The 21,096-nt window shown below is 40.2% G+C and overlaps 1 protein-coding gene across 1 annotated transcript in view; it reads right to left on the bottom strand.

Annotated features, from left to right (window-relative positions):
• sntg2 (syntrophin, gamma 2) overlaps nt 1–21,096 on the bottom strand; it is a 71,083-nt gene that overhangs the window by 7,088 nt on the left and 42,899 nt on the right. The window contains exons 10-14 of the mRNA XM_070842898.1: nt 17,468–17,597; nt 15,275–15,313; nt 13,812–13,928; nt 7,416–7,487; nt 6,896–7,105 (exon numbers count right to left, since the gene is read on the bottom strand). Coding sequence (XP_070698999.1) covers nt 6,896–7,105; nt 7,416–7,487; nt 13,812–13,928; nt 15,275–15,313; nt 17,468–17,597 — 568 coding nt within the window. The remainder of the gene's footprint in view (nt 1–6,895; nt 7,106–7,415; nt 7,488–13,811; nt 13,929–15,274; nt 15,314–17,467; nt 17,598–21,096) is intronic.

Genomic DNA, 21,096 nt, shown 5'->3' with positions numbered 1-21,096 from the left:
CATGGACTACACTTAAGTGCTCTCTGCATGTATTGAATAACTGTTTGCTTCATTTCTAGCCAGAAAGAGACTTTATGTTTAAGGTTGACTCAAATTAAAACAAGAATCCTGTAAAGGAGATAATGAATGCATAACTGAAGGCTACATATATAGTATTGTGCTAAAAACGGAGGCCAACAACTTTAATTTTATAGATTTAAAAAAGTACATTCTTGTCATTATACAACTAGCTGAGCAGGTAACAGAACTGTAGATATCATTCCTGTATTTTCACTATTATATGACTTTCCTTCTTGAACAGAGCCTCCAAGGCAAATTAAAGCATAATGACTCTTTAAACAGACTTAAAGACAAAGACATACTTGTCTATTCCCAGAATAAAAGATATGTTGAAGGCCTCTGTCATTCTGTTGTGTGTGTGTGTGTGTGTGAACGTGTGGCATAACACTAACTGCATACAGAGTTATTAACAAAGCATTGGGAAGCGACTCACTCATGAAATCTGAATTCACGGCTCTAAAAAGACCCAGTCCGTCTTCCTCCTTGGTTGGTTTTGTTAGTGGTCCCTATTTGCCATGCACAGTGCTTACGGAAATTACAGTAAGCAGTGCTTGGATAGTGCCGTACCCACAGAGCTGTGCACCAGGGAAATACAGTGTGCTCTGATTTCTTAACTGTGGCTGTGAAGTCAACACATGACTTAAATATTTTGTTCAGTGATTCTCCTTGTTACAGTAACAGTGTGCTACAGCATGTTGATGGCCACAGGTGGAGTGTTTTAAAGTCAACATTGTTTGCACTCATTCCAGCCATGCATATATGCGAACATCGACAGAGTGCACTTGTTAATCAAATATTGATACTGGTTGAGCAGTGGTAGGTATGAACTGGGAAATGATTTGTTCCTCATACAAGCTGAAGACACGGGGCCGACACATGTCTTCCCAGTACTATCCTGTCTTTGTAACTCATTACAGTACATTGCAGGTGTTACACTGGCTCTTCCTTTGCCCCATTTTGGACCATCTCATCAAATGTATGTGAGACAGTTCTGGATGCTTCCCTATGACACTGTCTCAACAGCACTAACCCCAGGAAACTCACTGAATATGGTCGGTCAGGATAATCCCTCCACAACTAGTGGAAGCAAAAACAATGCTGTTTGCACACCTTGGGTCAGTAATTTCAGCAACATGTGTTTGCTTTTACTTATAAAACTGTCATGTTGCTGCATATGAAACATATAGGTCCCCTCTACATGTAAGCACTTTTAAGCTGCAGGAATTAGTATGTGCAGACTTAACCGGAGAATGTAATTGAGTCCAGTAGAATTATGACTCTAGACTCTCAGTGACCACATGAGCCCTCCAAACATAAAGGGATTATACATGGTCTCTAAGACTTTCAGATTGATGGTTTTTGCCAAGGCGCCAGTGTCCTGTGGCAGAGTCAACCATGCTGCTAGTGGTAGCTGGTATATTAATCACATATAGTATACTATTCCTAAGCACAACTGGTGAAGTCATTTAATTATATCTGGTTCCCATGTTGACCCGGAAAGGATTTCAGTCTGCCAGTGATTCAAATATGTTCTGACAGGTGCTCTCCTTTGTAATATTTATAAATGTCCCTGTTTAAGGGTCCCAAGCACCAAAGCCCTCAGGCCTCGTAGCATTTGTAGCCTTTATCTTTGGTTGGCCGCACTTGAGGGGTGAAAGGGTGGGCATGGGGTAAAATTATAAAAAGCACCGCTGGCTATTTCATGAGGAGTCTGACCTGACAGTGGCATACTCTCTCAATTCCTGAACACGATGTGTGATCAGGGCTTTGTGGAAGCTAATGATACTACGATACTATGATTACAGAGCTTACTTACAGTAGATGAAACGTGTTTCAGTCAAGCACTTCAGTTCTTCTCATCTTTGTCTAAAACTTGACAGAAACACCAGTTCGGTCACACTGTTCAGGTAGAAAAACAAGTAGGAAAGAATCCAACGGTGCTGGTGAAGGTGCTGGTGAAGGCCTAATCTAACACACACACACACACACACACACACACACACACACACACACGTGTATTGTGTAGTCCGCTATTCAAAACTTTGCTTGCAGTTTGCAACAAATACTTTGCCCTTGAGTGATATCTGGCAGTTCTGTGTGACTTGAATGCTTCTTTAAATCATTTGGGTCTGCATTTAATGTGACACAAACACTATATTTCAATAACTGTTTGACATAATATGTTTGTGTTTTCTGGTTCTGTGGAGAGTGCAGCTGTGACAGTAAAGTCTGGATGGATAATATCTATATTAAAGTATATTTTCTATTATAGGGCTCCTTCCTTTATTCCTTTTTTAATACATTTTTATTTTTTTATGAAATTGTTTGATATGATAGTTTTAATTCAATCTTCCTTTTGTTGTTGTCTTAGTTGTAACAGTTTGCCTTGTTATGTATTCAAGTCAGGATCTGCAACTTATTATATGATCTTATTATTATCTTATTATGAGAAGTACATTTTGTTATATTGGCTGAAATTCTCATAACAGTCCGACAGCGATCAATATATTACATTATTTGACAGAAGGAAACAAATGTCCGGGGCTCACTGGACTGTAATAAACTGGTCCAGTCATTTCATTCAGACTCAATGAAACGTGCACGCTGCAAGTGCACTCATTGCGCATAACTGGGGTTTTCCACAAGGCTAGAGATAAAACAAAGTGATGCTGACCGCGACACACTGTTGTTTAGTGGGCTAACAGCACAAAGCAAACAGCGTCCGAGCCCAGAGAGCAGCTCCTATGAGCTGAAGGTAATGTTACATTTGTTTAGCTATATATTATATTTAGATATTGAGCTCGTGTTCATGGGATTGTGGCATTTCACAGTGTTGGCGGCTGCGGTGGCCAGTTTTCTCATCACTGTTGTGGATTCGTCCTCCAGCAGTAATGTTAGTCAGCCAGTGCATTTATGTGTTTGTGACTATGGATGAATGCTTGGAGGGGGTGGGATATTTTCAGTTGGATATTTTCAAAATCTAGCTACTCTTGCTAGCTTCTACAGAACTGCAGCTTTAAATTATTCAATTTGCAATTCTTGGCCCAGCCGGCAATTTACAAAATACTTTATTGATTTTAGAGTTGAAGAATAATGCAGAGAATTTAAAAAATCTGTCTTGTTTTTATTGATTTTGCTATTATGATAATTGGTAATTGATTGTGTTATAACATTGCCTTTTTACCATCATGAGTGTGCAGCAGTGTTCAGTATTTTCAGAGCGCTGTTGTCCGATTCACATATAAGGTCAAGACTGTAGAAACTGTATTCTTAAATAATTCAAACTAATTCTCACCATGTGGTTTAAATATGTTCTTATTATCCTTAACTCCAGTGGTGTAGTGGTGCCTGGAGCAGGGGTGATGGTCTTAATTTATGCCTCCAGTTTCTATTTTTGTTCTTAAGTGGCCTGTCCAGCAAAGGATAAACGCCCTGTGTTTTACACAGTAACACATAAAGACTCTTGCATATTTAGTTTCTGCACATTGAAACTTAACTTCCGCTGCTTGACTTCAGGGAGTGAGGATCATTATGAAGTTGGTATTAACCATGGAGGAGGTGCTAACCCTTCTGCAGTCACTGCTGTTTAAGCCTGTTGTACAGCTGTATTCACACACATACCTAATGGAAACTTTTTACAGCACGGGGAGCCTGTAGAACGGAGAAGAGAAAGTAAGCACAATCATCCAGCTCAGCTCAATGTGGCTATAAGGCTGAGCTCATATTCAAGGCAACTGATTTGACAGCAAAGTTGTACAATGACAAGCTCAAGTGAATGAAGTGAATAAAAAAATGTATTAAAGTTATTTGGACCTCAGTATTTTTCCATATAAAACACCACTGAGTGTCGGGCCCCTGATTTTATATATATATAAAGGCTCCTTTGACTCTCACTCTGATGTAACAATCATTTTATACTATACACTATCAAATTGTTTTAACATATTTCAATTGAAATATTACACCAGATGGCAAAGTAATGAGGGACTGCTGGGTCAGCGTCGTTTTAGTCTTATCCAGAGACTGCAGCAATGGTTAAGTGGGAGGTGAATTTAAGAGGGACTCTGGAATGTCGGACTTTTAGTCAAATGTTTTAAACGTCGTGGCCACATGAATAATGTTTGAGAATTGCTGGACGTGGAGAGGAGGCGCTTGCAACGCACTGTGCACTTTTACGCACAGGTCTTTACACTTTCCTCTGGCCAAAAATGCAAGAAAGAGGAAAACTGGTCAACAGGGGAAATGCAAAATCTTTCGACGTAAATGGACACAATGGAAAATACGACTACTAGATACAGAGCTGGAGAAAAACTGTGATTCAGCTGTCGGTGGGTCAACTGGCTGACCGTCGTGTACTGTGCACACAGGTGAATGATTTAGAAGCGGGTATGCGCATTGCTGACTGGAAAATAAGCAGGTATGTGTCATGTGAACCCTCAACCCTTCTTTAGTTTACTGGCTGCCAGATTTCTATAGTGCTCAGATGGAACAATCAGACAAACCTAAATTCACAAGTGTTCCTCCCATGCTTGCATTATTGAAATGCCAAAACTCAAAACATCTGCATGTATGCATATAAAAATCAACCATTAAGGCAGCAGATACCAAAATCTTAGCCTGCGGTATTAAATATTGAAGATCACTTGAGCCTATCGACTTTGCTGGACTCTCGGCTGTGCAGTAACATACCACCTAAATTAATAATGCCTGGTGAGTCATAATGGAGGCTTGAAAAATAAATCACACGTTGTCTACTTGTTACTATTGCTAGGAGACATTTCCCACTAGTATTCACAGAACTAGTGTGTACTGAGAGCAGCATCAGAGCTTTTAACCAAACAGAGTCATGAGAGGGAAACAGGCAAATACCAACAAAAACAAATCAGAACTTGGATGCAGATGTATTGAAATGCAGTCCAAAGTGTGTGTATTTTTTTTAATCCAACTACCCTGCATGTGCGTAGTGGACAATAAATAAAAGCACAGTGACGAAAGTGATTAAATTTAAACACAGTCAAATATGACGACAGTAAAAAACTTAGAACAATAAGGTCTGGACTCACCATCTGTCTCCTAATTTTTCCCAATAAGTGCTCATATTTGATGGGAGACAGCTGCTTCTGAGAATTGCTTTGCAATGCACTCTCCAAAAGACTTGACCAACTTCACACTTTAAAAATATTTGCTTAAGAGGCAATTTAATGGCTCATTGATGTGAGGACTAATTCTTTAGGTTACTCGAGCTAAATGCATTCAAAGTAACAATAACATTTATGGAAAACAGGCTGCTGCCGAGCTCTCAATTCGCAATTCAATTAATTTCTTAATAAGAAAAACTTAAAGCAGCACAAAACCTATAATGTGTCAAAAGCAGAGACTTTTTGTCACGTGCAATCACTTCTCACTGATGGAGCATTAAATTGGAGGGAAGGGACAGTACTGATTAAGAAATAAAAAAATAAAATAATCTTTCACACTTGCTGTGTATAAGTGTGAGTGTGTGCAACACTGTTATTCATAGGAAACCTCTTCAACACAAGCCAAAAAGATTACGTAAGGGTTGGTGAGCTACATTTTTTCCCTTCAGTATCCTGATATAAGACATCTGAAGTTTCTACAAGTAATTGCTACTGATAAATTCTTTTTCTGAAACCAGAAACAGATAGCCGGCATCTTTGTTTCAGTATCAAAAAGATCTCTGTTTCTCTCAGTGCCTCACACACACGTTACAGAAATGCTCTAGCAGGCAGACAATCTGTCAAATATGACTCTGCTGCTGTATCAGACCGTCCATCATGCTGGAGTCTCCGGCCCTGATCCACCATGGAAGTAGTGGTAGATAGTGGATGGGGGAGTAGTTTTGAGTGAATCCCCTGTAACTATCATGAGCAGCTCACACCAGGCATTAGCCAGCCAACATCTGAGACTCATGGGCAAGATCAGTAAACATGTACTCTCTGATGAAACACGCAGACCACAATCAGAAGCAGGAAGTATTTGGATGGAGAGATTTAGCACTCAGCGTCTCTAATCTCAGTGGAGGGCTGAAGTTAGACCATGTAATTTGGAGCCACATATACAGATGTGACTTTGGTTATATAGAGATTTATTAATTAAATAAGAAATTAAGATTTTCCTGATCTTCTCTTTTTAATTTCCAGAGAAGAGGATGGCTGTTTAGAATGAGGCCAGATGGGCGCCTGTCTGTGATACCTTTAAGAACAGAAGCTAAATAAAAAACAGGTTAATGTGTTGGTTATATTTGTTATGTGATCTACGTACCATGTCTGTAGGTTCACTTCTGTATGATTGCATATTGAACAGTAAAAAATAAGAAAACTTCAGCTCTCCAGCTACGTGTAATAATTAGTTTTTAACGAGTTGGCATTATATTTGGAGCAAATTCTGTATGTACGTCACAGAGACGGATATCACTTCAATCTAATTTGTTAAAGTTACGTCTTTAGTGTCTAAAATGTAGCTGACAGGAACAGTTTCATTGCAACTAAATGCAATTCAATACAACAAGACTGAAACACCTGTGCCTTGCATATAACGCATATAAGCTGCCATTGAGGCTGTTGATGCTACTTGTCTGCCTCCTGGCTCTAAAAATCTAACTTAAAGCACACAAAGGAGTGCCATGCTCTTAATATCAACGAACACCAAATGCTTCAACGTGCCCTTTGAGGTTGGGAAAAGCTGTTGTCAGAGGCTCTCCAGCTTTGAGAACTCCTTTAAGCCACATCGTATTCAGCAACGTTGAAAAGCTGACAACATCTAAAGCAGGCAGGCTCTTCAGTTTAGCAGCAGTGTTACGTATGGAGATACTCACTCGTATTCGCTGCACCTCCAAGGACACGGCTCTTTGGAAGGACTTCTCCCAGATAGCCAGGTCAGTGGCCAGCTCTACCCTGAAGGTGTGGCTCTGGCCGTGGCCGACCAGAATACTGAAGCACAGAGACTCATTGTCCTGCTGCTCAGGCGAATGCTCGAGCCCCAAGTAGAGCCTCGCCTGGAGCCAGCAGTCCTCTGCCATCCACAGCTGTAACACAGAGTTTTTAATTATTACATGTTGGGGAGCAGCTTTTGCTGTCTCTTCACTTTTCTAATGATTAATTCAGGAGGAGGATTGAAGAGTGCATTCCTTAATTCTCAGGTTAAAATGAAAAACCCTCTCTGTGTACACTTCCTGGTTTGTGGATGAGTAATATCACCTCAGGTCAAGAGAGCCCTGTCAAGCAGGCTCACTGAAACACTAGTTTAGAAGAAACAGCCATCTATATATACTGAGCTGAAAACTGCAGTGATAAAATTTTGAACAGCCCCGATGCAGCCCCCCTGCTCCCACATACCTTGTGGACCTTGAAAAGAACCTCATAGAGGTTATATGTTGTTTCAGCTTGTCCCCAGTCAGCAGCACTGATCTGTGAAATGAACATCAAAAAAAATGTGAGATGAAGAGGCAGCATATCAAAACAAGTTCTTTTGCACTCGTTAGCAGCACCTCTTTATCCAAATGCTAAATGCAAATGAAAGTCAGGCAGGTAGCGTAGTTGTGTGAATGCCTGGATGACTGCCAGCGTCAGTGAACAGAATGGATTTATCCTGTTGGACTTTGCATCAATAAAGCAACACTTGCATCACCCACAAAGACCATCCGAGTGCAACAGGTACAGAAACGTACTCGTTTAAAGATCCCACATCATTACCGACGCTTTCATGTCTAAGCAGCATTTGGCTGTTGTAGTCGGTGTAGGTGGAGTTCATCTTAAACTATCTGATATAAGACTGCCACTACAGATTCTCCTGGTAAATTAATCTGCTGGTTATTTCTTCCAAGGAATCAGTTCAATCGGTTTGGTTGATAAAATTGACGATTACAGTGAGACATTCATGGTGATCAATAGTCTAAACCTCAAAATCATTGGAATAAATTTACATTTTTTAAATAATTACAAGGAGAAGCAGTAAATCGTCTCATTTGAGAGGCTGGAACCATGAAATATTTGGAGTTTTTATGCTGATCAAAACGCTGCCATTCATTTTCTGCCAATCAATTTATCAGTGAATCAAAGAATCATATGCTTGTAAACATAGTTTAGTACGGAGGTTTACTTTGTAACAAAGTGACTCATTTTAGCTCCTCGCATCATTTGTAAGGAGAAAAAAAATCTAATTTGAAAAGACACTAAAACAAAAACACTCAAGTTAAGAACGAGCTCTTTAAATTTGTGCTCCAGCACAGTGCTTGAGAAATAAGTTAAATTCTGCACTGATGACAGAGAGCTGAGGAAAAACTAGAACTTTCAGGGTTTTGATTCAGAAGTGAAAAAAATGTAATCATCAAGCATTCAATATGGTAAATTACTGAGAATCCAGAGGACATTTTGACATGTCACAAGTAGGAAAAGCACAGGTATCAACAATAAAATTGAATTTCATTTAGCTGCCTCAGTTTGAGGGTCCAGGTATTGTTGATGGCATGCTGGCTCACTGTCACGTCGTAATGACTTAGTGGGATGCTTGAATACAATGTGGCCTTCCTGCTATGACACGTCAAAATGTCTGCTGTGAAAGAGACCTGCATTTTAACAGCAGGGATCACAGCTCGGGGGAGGCGGGGAAATTACAACAGAAGCTGGCATATGCAGATATTATGTATATCATGGATATGGAAGAACCCATTTTATAGACACACAAGCATGCACTGTGCAGCGCTGGTCAGGTTTCATGTGAGCTGTAGTTCTTTGGAATAATAGTAAAAACATCCTAATCATCACCCACCAATAGCAGAAGATAAAAACAATAATATTAAAACAGATGTTAATAACAAAACAGTATTAATAAAAACCTCTTTTTTTTAAAAATAATTTCTAAAGAAAGTTCTGAGAAGTGATTTGAAAGATGTCGGTGATTCTGCAGCGTCAGATCTTCAGGCAGACACTTCAGAGCTGAGGGGCCCAGACTGCAAAAGCCCGGCCACCTTAAGTCTTGAGCCGAGACTTTGGAACAGCCAGCAGAGCCGTGCCTGAGGATCCGAGGCTCTGGTTCATAGAGGGGCAGCCATTCACCAACATAACTGGGGGCTAAAGCATGAAGCAAGTTAAAGGTGATCTGTAAAATCTATGGTGCATCTTACTGGTAACCAGTGAACTAAAACATGCTCATGAAATGATGGTTTGACTTTGCTGACATCACCTCTACAGCAAATGACACCCTACAGACCTGGATCACATGTCAGTGCTGTGGTGGGAAGGGATTATTACAGTGGTGTTTCAAACATTCCTTGGCTAAAATGAATGACTGCGAAAAGTTTGCAGCCCGCTACACTAATAACACATAGCACAACGACAAGAGGCTACTCAACAGATTTTGTTTTTCCAGGGCGCATTTCATTAAGGCACATGCACTAATGCTATCCTGGTACACATTCAAGTCCTCTCCACCTCAGGGATGTTTGCAACTGCCATATTTCAACAAAAGCCGGAGGACAGGTCTGGCATTTCACAACCCACCAGCTGCGTAATGCTTTCAGTTCATGGAGCCCTAATTTCAGAGACTCCACAATACCTCCTTTATGTTTAATGCAATCTGTTAGAATTATGGCTGATGACTTCTCTCACTAACACCTCGTCAACATGATTTGCTGGTCCCCTTTGATTGGCCTGTATCAACTAAAATAATACCTTTCATTTTTCAAACTGCTCTGTATTCAGATCAAGTTTACTGTGGCTCTCACCTCCAGGCTCCAAGAGCTACAATGGGTTTATTTGGGGGTAAATCTAAAGGCACAGAAGGTTTTTTTTTTTAGTTTAGCTCATTCTTCAGAGAGACTGCAGTCTCCACATCAGAGAAAAACGTTGGATCTTGTAATCTTCCATCAGTGTATGCTGCACAGAGGAAGTTATCCGTGTGCCAGGGCTGGAGAGCAAACTAGAGACTACAGAACTCAAGATGCAATAAAGTGGACCAAAACAACAGACTTCCTAAAGCATCCACATCATCCTGTCAAGATGAAGAACTTAATGTCCTCCCCAGAAGCTGGTGTCAGCGGCATGTCAAAGGGCAGGGTTCACAGAATCCTCCAGGGGAAATATGGACAACTTAAAAAAAATATATCACAGAACTCATGTGGGAAGACAATGGCCCACCTTGAATGAACAGTTTGGATGGCTAGCAAATAGAAATAGCTCACTTGATTTCTTGCCAAGAGTGACACCACACTCCCACCATGTTTGGACGGTAAATACAAAGCAACAGGCAGCAGCTTAGCATAAAACTGGCTTTATCTTGTTTGTTATGTCTGTAAACCAAAGTATAAGAATAGTTTAATGGAGGGTTATTTTCCAATTTCCCAAGCTATTTCTTGACAGGCAGCTTCATCTAGTTGTCATCAAGACGTTGCCAGGCAACCAGCGCAGACAGCAGGAAGTTACTTTATCCAGTTTTGAAAAGCTGTCAGCCTGGAAGCGTTCTAATTTCTGTATTGTAAATATTAAGCCAACTCTCGGCAAAAAATAGTGAAATAAGAACATTTCACTAAATGTCAAAGTATTCCCTTAAATGACCAAATTCATTCAGATTAGTCTCAGGGATTGCTCTGGGGGCTCATGAAATCTTTACAGGCCAATCATCTTTGTCATCCCTGACTACATTTCCAGTTTTATGAGGGGGGGTCAAAATAGATGCTGCCTTGGAAGCAGCATCATATCCTTGAGAAAGTGAGTGTCAGCTTGCAGGCTATCAAATTGACACCATCTTGGTGTTACTGTCAACCCAAGGTGAGCGGTTCCTCTTTGAGGCAAGGTCCTCAAAATGTTACAGCTTATAGAATGTCAGAAAGAGTGATAGGAAACACTTGGGAGTCCACAAGCAGGCCACAAACACACAAGCGAGGTCTGTGAACATGATCAAAAACCTGTTGTAGTGTTTCAAATTTAGAGGAGGAACACAGGCACACAGACGCCTGCCTGGGAAACCTTCAAAACAAGAGAGGATGACCCACAATAGCTTGTCAAACAGTGTTAAAGGATGACGAAAGCTCTCGAACAGCAGACAGGACGGGCCAGCAGAGACTGAGCAGCCTATAATGTGCACACTCCACGTTGCCACTGCAAATCACGGCGTCCAGAGAGTAAACATGATTAACCTGCACAAGCACTTGCCAAATGAAGTAAGAAGATGAAAGAGGAACATTTTGCACTACAGTGGTTTTTATACTAATGGGAGAGCAGCGCTCGTGTCATATCGCAAACAAACCCAGCATCCTTTGTGCACTTGCCCTGGCAGTCAGGCGGAAACATTTCAAGCTGATACTGGACCTGTATTAAATATTGTCTAATGGCCACTTGGCATCATCTCAGACCACTTGAAGCCAGGAAACATTTTATAAAATGTGCAGTCAAGTTTTACTTTCACATTTTATCTGTTCATCCAATTTTAACAATGTTTGTTGCAGAACAGATTTCATTTAGGTACCATACTGTGTCTCAGGGCTCTGCTGACAAGCTAACCCCTAAAAGGATTTATTATAATAGGTGTCAGTGGAGGTATTAAGTATCTTACTGTCTGAAATCTGTAGGCTTAGAGGCTTTTCCACCCCCCTGGCAAGAGCACAAATTGTGAGGTCTGTACTGAATACTTTTTGGCCAAAACTGGTCAAATGTAAACACAGTGAAAATCAGATACAGAGTATATTGCCAATAGAAGGCTATAGTCTAAAGGCTATAAAATACTTGAGGGCATTAATCACTGTGACTGTGGGTACTTTGATGATCTTGCACGTATTGTATCACCAGCATCACAGTGGAGAATACAGTTTTGAATGTCAGCAATGCAATAGACCGTATATGCAACCAAAAATAGTGGCTGAAACTATCATTGAGATCATGACACATTAAGAAGCTTTTCTGCAGGTGTTAGCAATATTTTCTGGAGCTGTGTGGTGGAGTTCTATGTGGACACAGGGCTGGTACAGGCAGTCTAACTAAACATAGAATCGGCTATTTTAACTAGTAATACAATGCTTCTGTGGTGATACAAATTGAAAAACTCCAATCACCTTCTAGTAAAAATGAAAATAATGATGTACAACCCTTGTCTCACTGCAACAGTCATGATCATATCAAATATAAATCCACCACTAGGTTCCTCCATGCCTGTCTTCTCAGATTCAATTATAACTGAAGCATACAGTATTTTACAGCCGCTACCAACTTGTTATAAACACTAACCACGCAGCTCAGTGGGGGACGACCACAGATCAGTGAGCTGCAGCATAAACTCATCACACGTCTCAGGTTCAAAACAAAACTCAAAAAGGCCCTGAACAAATCCCTAAATCTCTATGCTGAGCTGGTAGCATGGTACTCATGCTAATCACCGCGCCTGTATGAGTGGAAGTTATTTGGCCCAGTGTGAAACCGTTTCAGATGAGCTTAACATTAAAGACTTCTATGTTTTATATTCAGCACTGTGCAAAAGTTTTAGGCAGGTGTGAAGAAATGCTGTAAAGTAAGAATGCTTTCAACATTTAATAGTTTATTTTCATCGATTTACAAAATGCATAAAACAGAAGACAAATTTAAATCAAATCAATATATGGTGCGACCACCCTTTGCCTTCAAAACAGCATCAGTTCTTCAGGTACACTTGCACACAGTCTTTGAAGGAGCTCAGCAGGCAGGTTGTTCCAAACAGTTTGGAGAACTAACCACAGATCTTCCGTGGATGTCGGCTGCCTCAGATCCTTCTGTCTCTTCATGTTATACCAGACAGACTTGATGATGTTGAGATCAGTGCTCTGTGGGGGCCACACCATCACTACCAGGACTCCCTGTTCTTCTTTACACTGAAGATAGTTCCTAATGACATTGACTGTTTGGGGTCCTTGTCCTGCTGCAGAATCAATTTGGGGCCAATCAGATTCATTGCATGATGGATAAGTATCTGCCTGTATCTCTCAGCATTGAGGACACCATTAATCCTGACCGAATCCCCAACTCCATTTGCAGAAATGCAGCCCCAAACTTGTAAGGAACCTCCACCAGCTTCACAGCCGCCTGCAGACACTCATTATTGTACCGCTCTCCAGCCCTTCAGCGAACAGGCTTCCTTCTGCTGCAGCCACATATTTCAAATGTTGACTCACCAGTTCAGAGCACCTGCTGCCATTTTTCTGTACCCTAGTTCCTATGTTGTCGTGCATAGTTGAGTCACTTGGGCAACATTGAGGACCGTAGATGCAAGAAAAATCCATACCTCTGATATGGAAACGTGGCCGTTTCTTTGTGCTTTTTTAAAAAAAGCATGAACAGCACACCTTGAAACTCCAGTCTGCTTTGAAATGTTTGCCTGGCAGAGACCTTGCTGATGCAGTATAACTACCTTGTGTCTTGTTGCTGTGCTCAGTCCTGCCATGATAGCCTGTGACATGAAACTGTCTTCCACAGCCTCACCTTGGTAGCAGAGTTTGGCTGTTCCTCACCCAGTTTTAACCCTCCTATACAGCTGTTTCTGGTTCTGTTAATGACTGTGTTTCAACCTACATATGAAACAGATGATCATTAGCACCTGTCTGGTAGAACTGGATAATCATACATCTGACTATGATCACACCAAATGTTGATTTCATTTAGACGATTCCTCTGTTCACTCACTTTGCATTTTGTTAATCGATGAAAATAAACATATTTCTGAAAGCAAATGAAAAGTATTCTTAAATCGGAAAAGGATAAAAGACTAATTACCGGGGGACTTCTGAAGATATGAAAATATGGTCCTCTCAGTGCCAGGAACTTGAATGCTGATGACCTACCAGCAGCGCTACCCTCGGGGCTTTCACACGCCCAGCCCATGTGAACGATCTGCAGAGATGTAGAGGATGACATTTACACAATTTTACCATTTAATGAAAAACGTGGAAAAATAAACACAATAGAAATGTGTACTTGTTAAAATCAACAAACCAGAATAGCAAAAACGTGCACAGTCAAAGGGATCGAGTTAAAAAAACGACAGCAAGGCATTTTCAGCGTGATACATTACAGTGGTGCTGCAGTCTCAGCTGCATTGTAACAATCTACCTTTGATTGACCCCAGATTGGCTTGGGATGTTTGACTGCTCTCCTCTAAGCAGTATGTCCGTACTGTGCATGAATTTCTACCTGGTACTCTTGACTCATTTGCGACCATCTCATCTCAGCTCTATGAAGTTTGAGGTTTAACGCAAAACTAAGCCCATGTGATTGATCTGTGTGAAGTGTTTCAAAATGTTTCCAAACAGTTTATTAATTAGCCTGTAGATTAATCCTACAGCTGCAGTTGTATGCAGGCGACGACATGTGGAGAGACGAATGGGACACCACCATCGAAGTCACCAATGTTTAAGCCCATCACACTTTTAATCAGTCCCAACAGAATGATGGAGTCTCACCCGTTATTTAAGTAAACCAACTGGTCTACTGTCAGTCGGCATATCAATAACCAATAGATTACAAAGAGGTTGCATCCAAATATTTTCTTTTTGGTGAAAACTTACATGTAGAATATGAAATTCATTTTGTTGCTTTGCATCTTTTTCGCCTTCTCGTCTTTTAGCATGTTTCCTGAAAACATGGGTGAGCAAGCCAATGGGAAAAGTTGAGTGCAACACCATTAGTAGTGGGGCGGCTTACAGGGACTTGTCTCTATGTCTAGACATAGGCGCTCAAATTATGAGTGTCGTTTCTGAATGGCAGGCAAGATGCAGTGCAAATTCAAACAAGAGAACCAATCAAATCAACACGCATTGTTTTAAGCAATCAGCTAGTTTTGCCAGGGTGAGTGGTAATGTCTAACACCTGTCAGTCCTGGAGATTCAACTGTACTCAGCTGTCAGATTTAGTCAATTTCACAATTCTGATAAAATACATTTTGTAACCTTTTTTTTTTTAACCTGAACTGCATGTAAACCTGCACATGTATCCCTCATAAATAGTCAATACTACTATGCACGTCAAATAAATCATCTTCAAATGGTTATGCTGAAAAGGAAAATGTGCAACACATCCATATTTGACGCTAATGACCCGACTATGAGAGGCTGACACATGGAAAGTGAGGAATTGAAAGGGTTGACACAAATGTCAACAATGTGATTGTTGTGCTTGTGGCAATTATGTTTCTGGTTTCAACAAAATATGTCAGAGTGATATGTCCGGTGTCAGCATACCTGATCATCTGAAGAGCAGTATTTGTTGATGATTTTTATCTATGAGAGGAATACACACAAAACAACAGTCAGTGACATTTACATTTACAATAAGCTATTACATATATTACTACATGAAAATGTATCCTGGCCCCTTAAAACATATTTGAATTACTAATAAGCACAAGCAACACTTAAAATATTAATTCAATAAAAAAACAAAACAATTAGCAATGTTAATAAAATTACAGTGGTAATAAATATACTATGTAATGCAGAAATGATGGCTAAATACATATACAGAATAACATAGCATGCACACATGCTGCTTTTCTTCATTTGAAGGATCACAGTCACACAAAAAGGTTGAGTTTGCAATAACATGTTTTATTCAATCCCAGGGTGTCGTGCATTAAAATGTAATATGCTTTAGAAAATTCAGCCTTCAGAATGTCCCAAAGCATTTTAAGTTAAATAGCTACAAAGCAGCAGTGGTCATCAATGCTGAGGCTAGGACCACCTGAAGGAGAAAACACAGAGCTAGGTTTCAAAATTCTTGCTTCCAATGCGTAACAATTTACTGCATCTAAAAAATTTGTAGAGATAAAGGCCTAAAAGAAAAGGGGTGTGACATGCACACGCCAAAGAGGAGCAAACAAACATACTGTATTTCAAAGGCTGTCTCAACATGTTGTGCCCTTTCTTTGGAAGGACACATTTTTCAGCCAGAAAAATGCTGCAAACCAGTGCAAAGCATTTTCACATTGAATGGACCCCTGGTGTGTCAGCATATCACACAGCATGGTTGCTCCTGTCTCGCCTCAGTTACAACCCGAAGGTACATTTTCACATGAAATCCTTACATTATTAAGCACTAACAAGCTGCCCGATTCGGTTTTAGTCTCTCTAAAAGAACATCAAACAGCATCAAGTAATTCTCCGCCATGTCAGATGACAGTCATCCACAGTAAAAACACGCGAGGGACCCCAAGGGTGTCACACAGTCTATTTAAAGATTGTAGGTCATTAAAACAGAAGTTCTGCTCTCTCCCAAAGCGGGCACACAATTACATCCTGATTGGCCATTTAGCAATCACACTCCACGTCCGTAATTAGGTGATGCAGGCATGAATTAATCACACATTTTAAAAAAAGGCAGCTGTGCAGTCGACGAGCGCTGGCATACGGTACGTCTGCATCCTTACCAAAACTGCATCGCATCATCAGTGTGATAATCAAAGTGAAATAGGAGGAAATGAGAGAGGGAGAGAGAGAAGTGCACATGTCGAATAACTACTTAGCAGTCATTAATTAGGTATGAGAGAGGCTCGTTTTTGTCAGCGGAGGGGGAGAGGTGCCACTGTGACTCAGTGAGTGCTTGTCAGGAAGGGTCTATTGAAAACATGTTACACCGTCAACTATGTGGCTGTGACAAATCAATGGGGGAAAAGTCATAGAACTATTGTGGGCAAAACATACTTATTACATGTTTCAGTGTTTTCTTTATTGAGATGGTGTTATGGACTAAAGATAATGAGATAAAAATCACTAGCTGACATTCAAACTAATATTCTGCCCATTTAGATTACTTACAAGAGCACATAATTAAACTGTCCATTTGCACCCTGGTGAAAATAACCTGTCAACCTCCATTCAGCTATTTACATCTGGTTAAACAGGGCACAGTTCCCATTTGAGACTAAATGTTAATGTAACATTTTTATTTTAAGACTTGATGGGCTTCAATTTTTTTTTCTTTTCAGTTTTCAGCTGTAGTTGGTTAGGAAAAGATCATGGTTTAGTCAAATGCAAATATAAAAGTTTAGGGTACGTTAAACACAAAATATACACCTTTCCAACATTCACCTGGGTTTAAATTGCTATATTGGCTATTTGGCCCTGGGTGCAATGAGAATAGTTGGGTACTAAGACACAGGTGCAAATAGCATCTGCCTAAATTTAATCAGATGATACCATATATCAGGTTCTTTAAGTACAAACGAAAAATTTGAAAATCTGACCAAACGTAGCTGCATGACAGAATGGTACACTTAAGTTATCCCCTTGTTCAGTTACTGCATGTTCAGTCAAGTTCTCACTTATTTAAAATGACCACAAATGTGTGAAAATCACAGTTTTATTTTTCACCTTCGTTTTCAATCAAGACTCGTGGGAAGATCCAAGCTAACCTCTAATGTTAGGAGGTGGACTTACATTCTCCTGTGTCAAGTCATTGATATTTGTAGATATTGCTTGAAGCCAGTCTGTGCTTTCTGCTGCAGTGCAAAATTGAAGAATATTGGTGTTGGCTCCATCCAAGGTGAAGACTTCAAAACAGTTGGACCTGGAGGAGCGCAGAGGTCAAAATTAGACAGGAGCGGTGCAGAGGATTGAAAGCAATATTGCACAAAGTGAAGCTGGAGCTGCTCGTTACTTCTGTCAAGGTACTTTAAGCGGTCAGACGGCATTACATACAGTAGAGCTTCTTTCATGAGCTCGATGGTCTTGTGAGACCTAATTATAAAAATATCTTCACTGATGCTCTAGAGGGGCACTACATGAAACCTTATACAGCCTGAGAATGCCCGTTATATTTGTGTAACAACATTCCTAATCACAGCCTTTCTGTGGTGAGGATACAACTGTTTTTAGTGTTAAATTAAATGTCCCTACAAGATCAAAAGCAGGTCTCTGCTGAGAGCTCCAATTAAAAGGAGACACGGGTAGAAGCTCTCTGTGTTTAATAGCGTGGGAGTACACATGAATAAATAAGTTCTAGCTGGAGTCAAAAGGTTAAAGGGATAGTTTGGTATTTTGGGAAAACTGCCTTTATGCTTTCTGGAAGAAAGTTATATGAGAAGATCAATGCCGCTCATTTCTGTACAGTGAATTAAAAGCTTCAAACAGCAGCAGGTTAGTTTAGACTGGAAGCAGGGGGAAACGGCTAACCTTAAATCAACCAAAATGTAAAAAAGGTAACTGACGCAGCCAAACTAACTAACTAACATAGAGGTGGTGGTTTTTTTGTACCTTTGGACAGAGCCAGACTAGCTGTTTCCCCTTGCTAATACTACTACAACTTTTACTAGTTATACTAATACTACTATTAATACTAATAATAAACTTTATTTATACAGCACTTTTCAAAAACAAAGTAACAAATCATCTTACATTTCACAGCCATATATTTATATTATTTCTATTTATTTATATTTATTTTGCTATTGCTATTTTTTTCTTTTACTATTGCTTCTTTTCACTCTCCCTGTTCTATTGTTGCTGCTGTAACATGAGAATTTCCCCCTGTGGGGGATCAAATAAAGAAAAGTCTAAGCCAAAAAGTCTAAAGTCATTTCAGGACATGAAGTAAATTAAACCAGACGCTTAAGATAAAACCAAAATGAAAGAATAAAAGATACAATAATAGAGGTAAGAACAGTAATAATAAAACCAATAAGTGGTGGAAGCATTAATAAAAGGCATTAAAAAAAGACTCAACTCTCAACCCGAAAGTGGATCCAAAAATGTCAAACTATTCCTTTAACAGCAAAATTCATTACACTGTCTTTAGGGAGGAAAAATAAAAAGTGATTAAATTTCCTTGTTCACATCTTAATACATACGGTATATGTAATCTGAATCTATTAAAAAAAACAACATAGCTGATGCATGACATCCCCAAACATGCTAAGAGATGTCAAAAAAAAAAAAAAAAAAAAAGAGATAACACCATTTACAAGGAATGTATGTGGCATCAGCTGGGTATATTTAGAGATGCTGTCGTGTCCTCTGAGTGCTTTGAGGTTAAGCGCAGGGCTTTACTAACACAATTAAATTTCTCAGTAAATGGGGTGTTGATGAGGTCATCTAAGAGAGATCACACTCATCAGCCACATGTGAAACTTTCTGACATTTAATTTCAGTGCATTTTCACACTGCCGGCACTTTCAGCCTCAGAGACAGTTGTCACCAAACATGGACGCAGTTTTATGTGACGGCGAGGCATTCCCATTCGTCGGAGTGGAGAATGGGCAACATTAGGGAACATTTCTGAAGGCTGAAAGAAATGTTGAACATTTGGTAGAGCACACGAGAAGTGGGGAGGTGTTGCGGGGGTACGTGAGGTGAAGGCTGATAGAAACAATACAAGGTGTCGAATGCACAGTTTGAGGAGGGAAATGTTCTAAGACGGCTCCTAAACCAAACAGTTCTCCCTCACTCGCACACAGCACTTCCTCGAGGTTAGATGTTACAAAGTCAGCATTCCTAACAAATCCTCTGGTGAGCATGACTTTCATACTGTATCTGCAATAGGCTTGTTAAAATCTTATGTTCCGCTGCCTGTGTACTGACCCAGTGGCTCTCCAGGGGGGATTTTCACTGGACTTAAATGCCGTTTTTTGATGTAACAAGGGTGCAAATTCTTTCCGTGTCAGTGTGCCCGACCCAAATTAGCGTTATGCTGTGTGACTATAAAGCATCACTTGTAGAATTATTGTATTGTTCAGGATCATTTTTTCAAATGCTTTGTGTGGCAAACGCCTGAACACCTCTGCTCCTCGTTTTAGTCTGTAGTGCAGAGATAACGTGAGCCACTGATTAAATTAGAGACCGAATCTACAGAATATCAGTTGGATCCCTTTCAGTTAATGCAAAACCTTTTAGGAGGATGCACTAATGGGGGAAATGCAAGGAGGGATGAAAGTGCAATGAATGAACAGCTCCAAACACAGAGATTAATCAAACAGCTGGCGGATCAGTGTCAGCAGAGCAAAACCCTGCCAGAAGGAGCTGGTAATGCCCTTCCACCTTCACCCTCCTGGCTGAGAGACAGCATCTACGGAGAGCGAGCGAGATGCTCTTATACACGTGTTCCCAACAGCGCAAACTATTGTGCCTTGCCTGCTGACTAGGCAGTAATAAATCCATCAAGACAGACCAGAGATGTATCACCCTGTCAACCCGCAGGATGATACATGAAGAATATACGTGAGGAAAAGGTGTGCTAGAGATGAATCCAGCCGTTACTTATACAGTAGTGTGAATGGCAATGTGGGGGAAAGTGTGCCATGTCTACTGATCAGGGAGGCAGGGAGATTGGCATACTTTGGGGCATTTCATTTTCAGCATAATTAGTCACTGAAACATGTTTGCTTTTGATTTCCTACCAAGAAATGCGTAGATGTTGAGTTCAACTTTGAATCCATGACACTGATTAAACCAATAACACAGCCGAAATACCAACATGGGACTGGATCATCAAAGTCTAATGCCATATTCTTTTAATTCAGTCATTTATATTTAACTGATTGCTAATACTTAATGCAAATGACTGCATGCTTTTAGATAAGAAGCCAACCAGTAACACATAGTGAGATGGACTATTCATTTGCAAGTTTCCTTCCCTTTTAAATATATTTTCTTTGACAGCTTAAACAAAAGGCTGAGACTCTCTCACCAACAGACTGAGGGAGCTGGTGTGACACCTCATTCTTGACATGAAATTCTGTGCAAGGGAAGGAAACAAGGCCTTTGCTCTGCACACTGTCAGCTAGCTTATATTCTATTTCTGCCACTAGCTCCCCAAAATCGGACACACTGTGCGAAATGTGTAAAATTTTAATTTTTCCTTTAATGTCACGGCTGCTTGCAAAACATTCAAGGCAGAGAATATCAGGACAAATACATTAGCCTGACCAAGTTTACTCAAGTATTAAATAGTAGTCACATTACGAAGTGACATCCACATGCGTCCATGCCAACGAAGTAGATGGGGCCTGAGGCTAGCTGACTTAGCTTGCTGATGGTCTCATAAGAAGAGTTCTGTATTGAATTGAAACAGG

This window comes from Pempheris klunzingeri, chromosome 13, assembly GCF_042242105.1.
Source record: "Pempheris klunzingeri isolate RE-2024b chromosome 13, fPemKlu1.hap1, whole genome shotgun sequence".
Lineage (NCBI taxonomy): Eukaryota > Metazoa > Chordata > Actinopteri > Acropomatiformes > Pempheridae > Pempheris > Pempheris klunzingeri.
The sequence above is the reverse complement of the archived record's forward strand: the minus strand, read 5'-3'. Positions and strand labels throughout refer to the sequence as shown.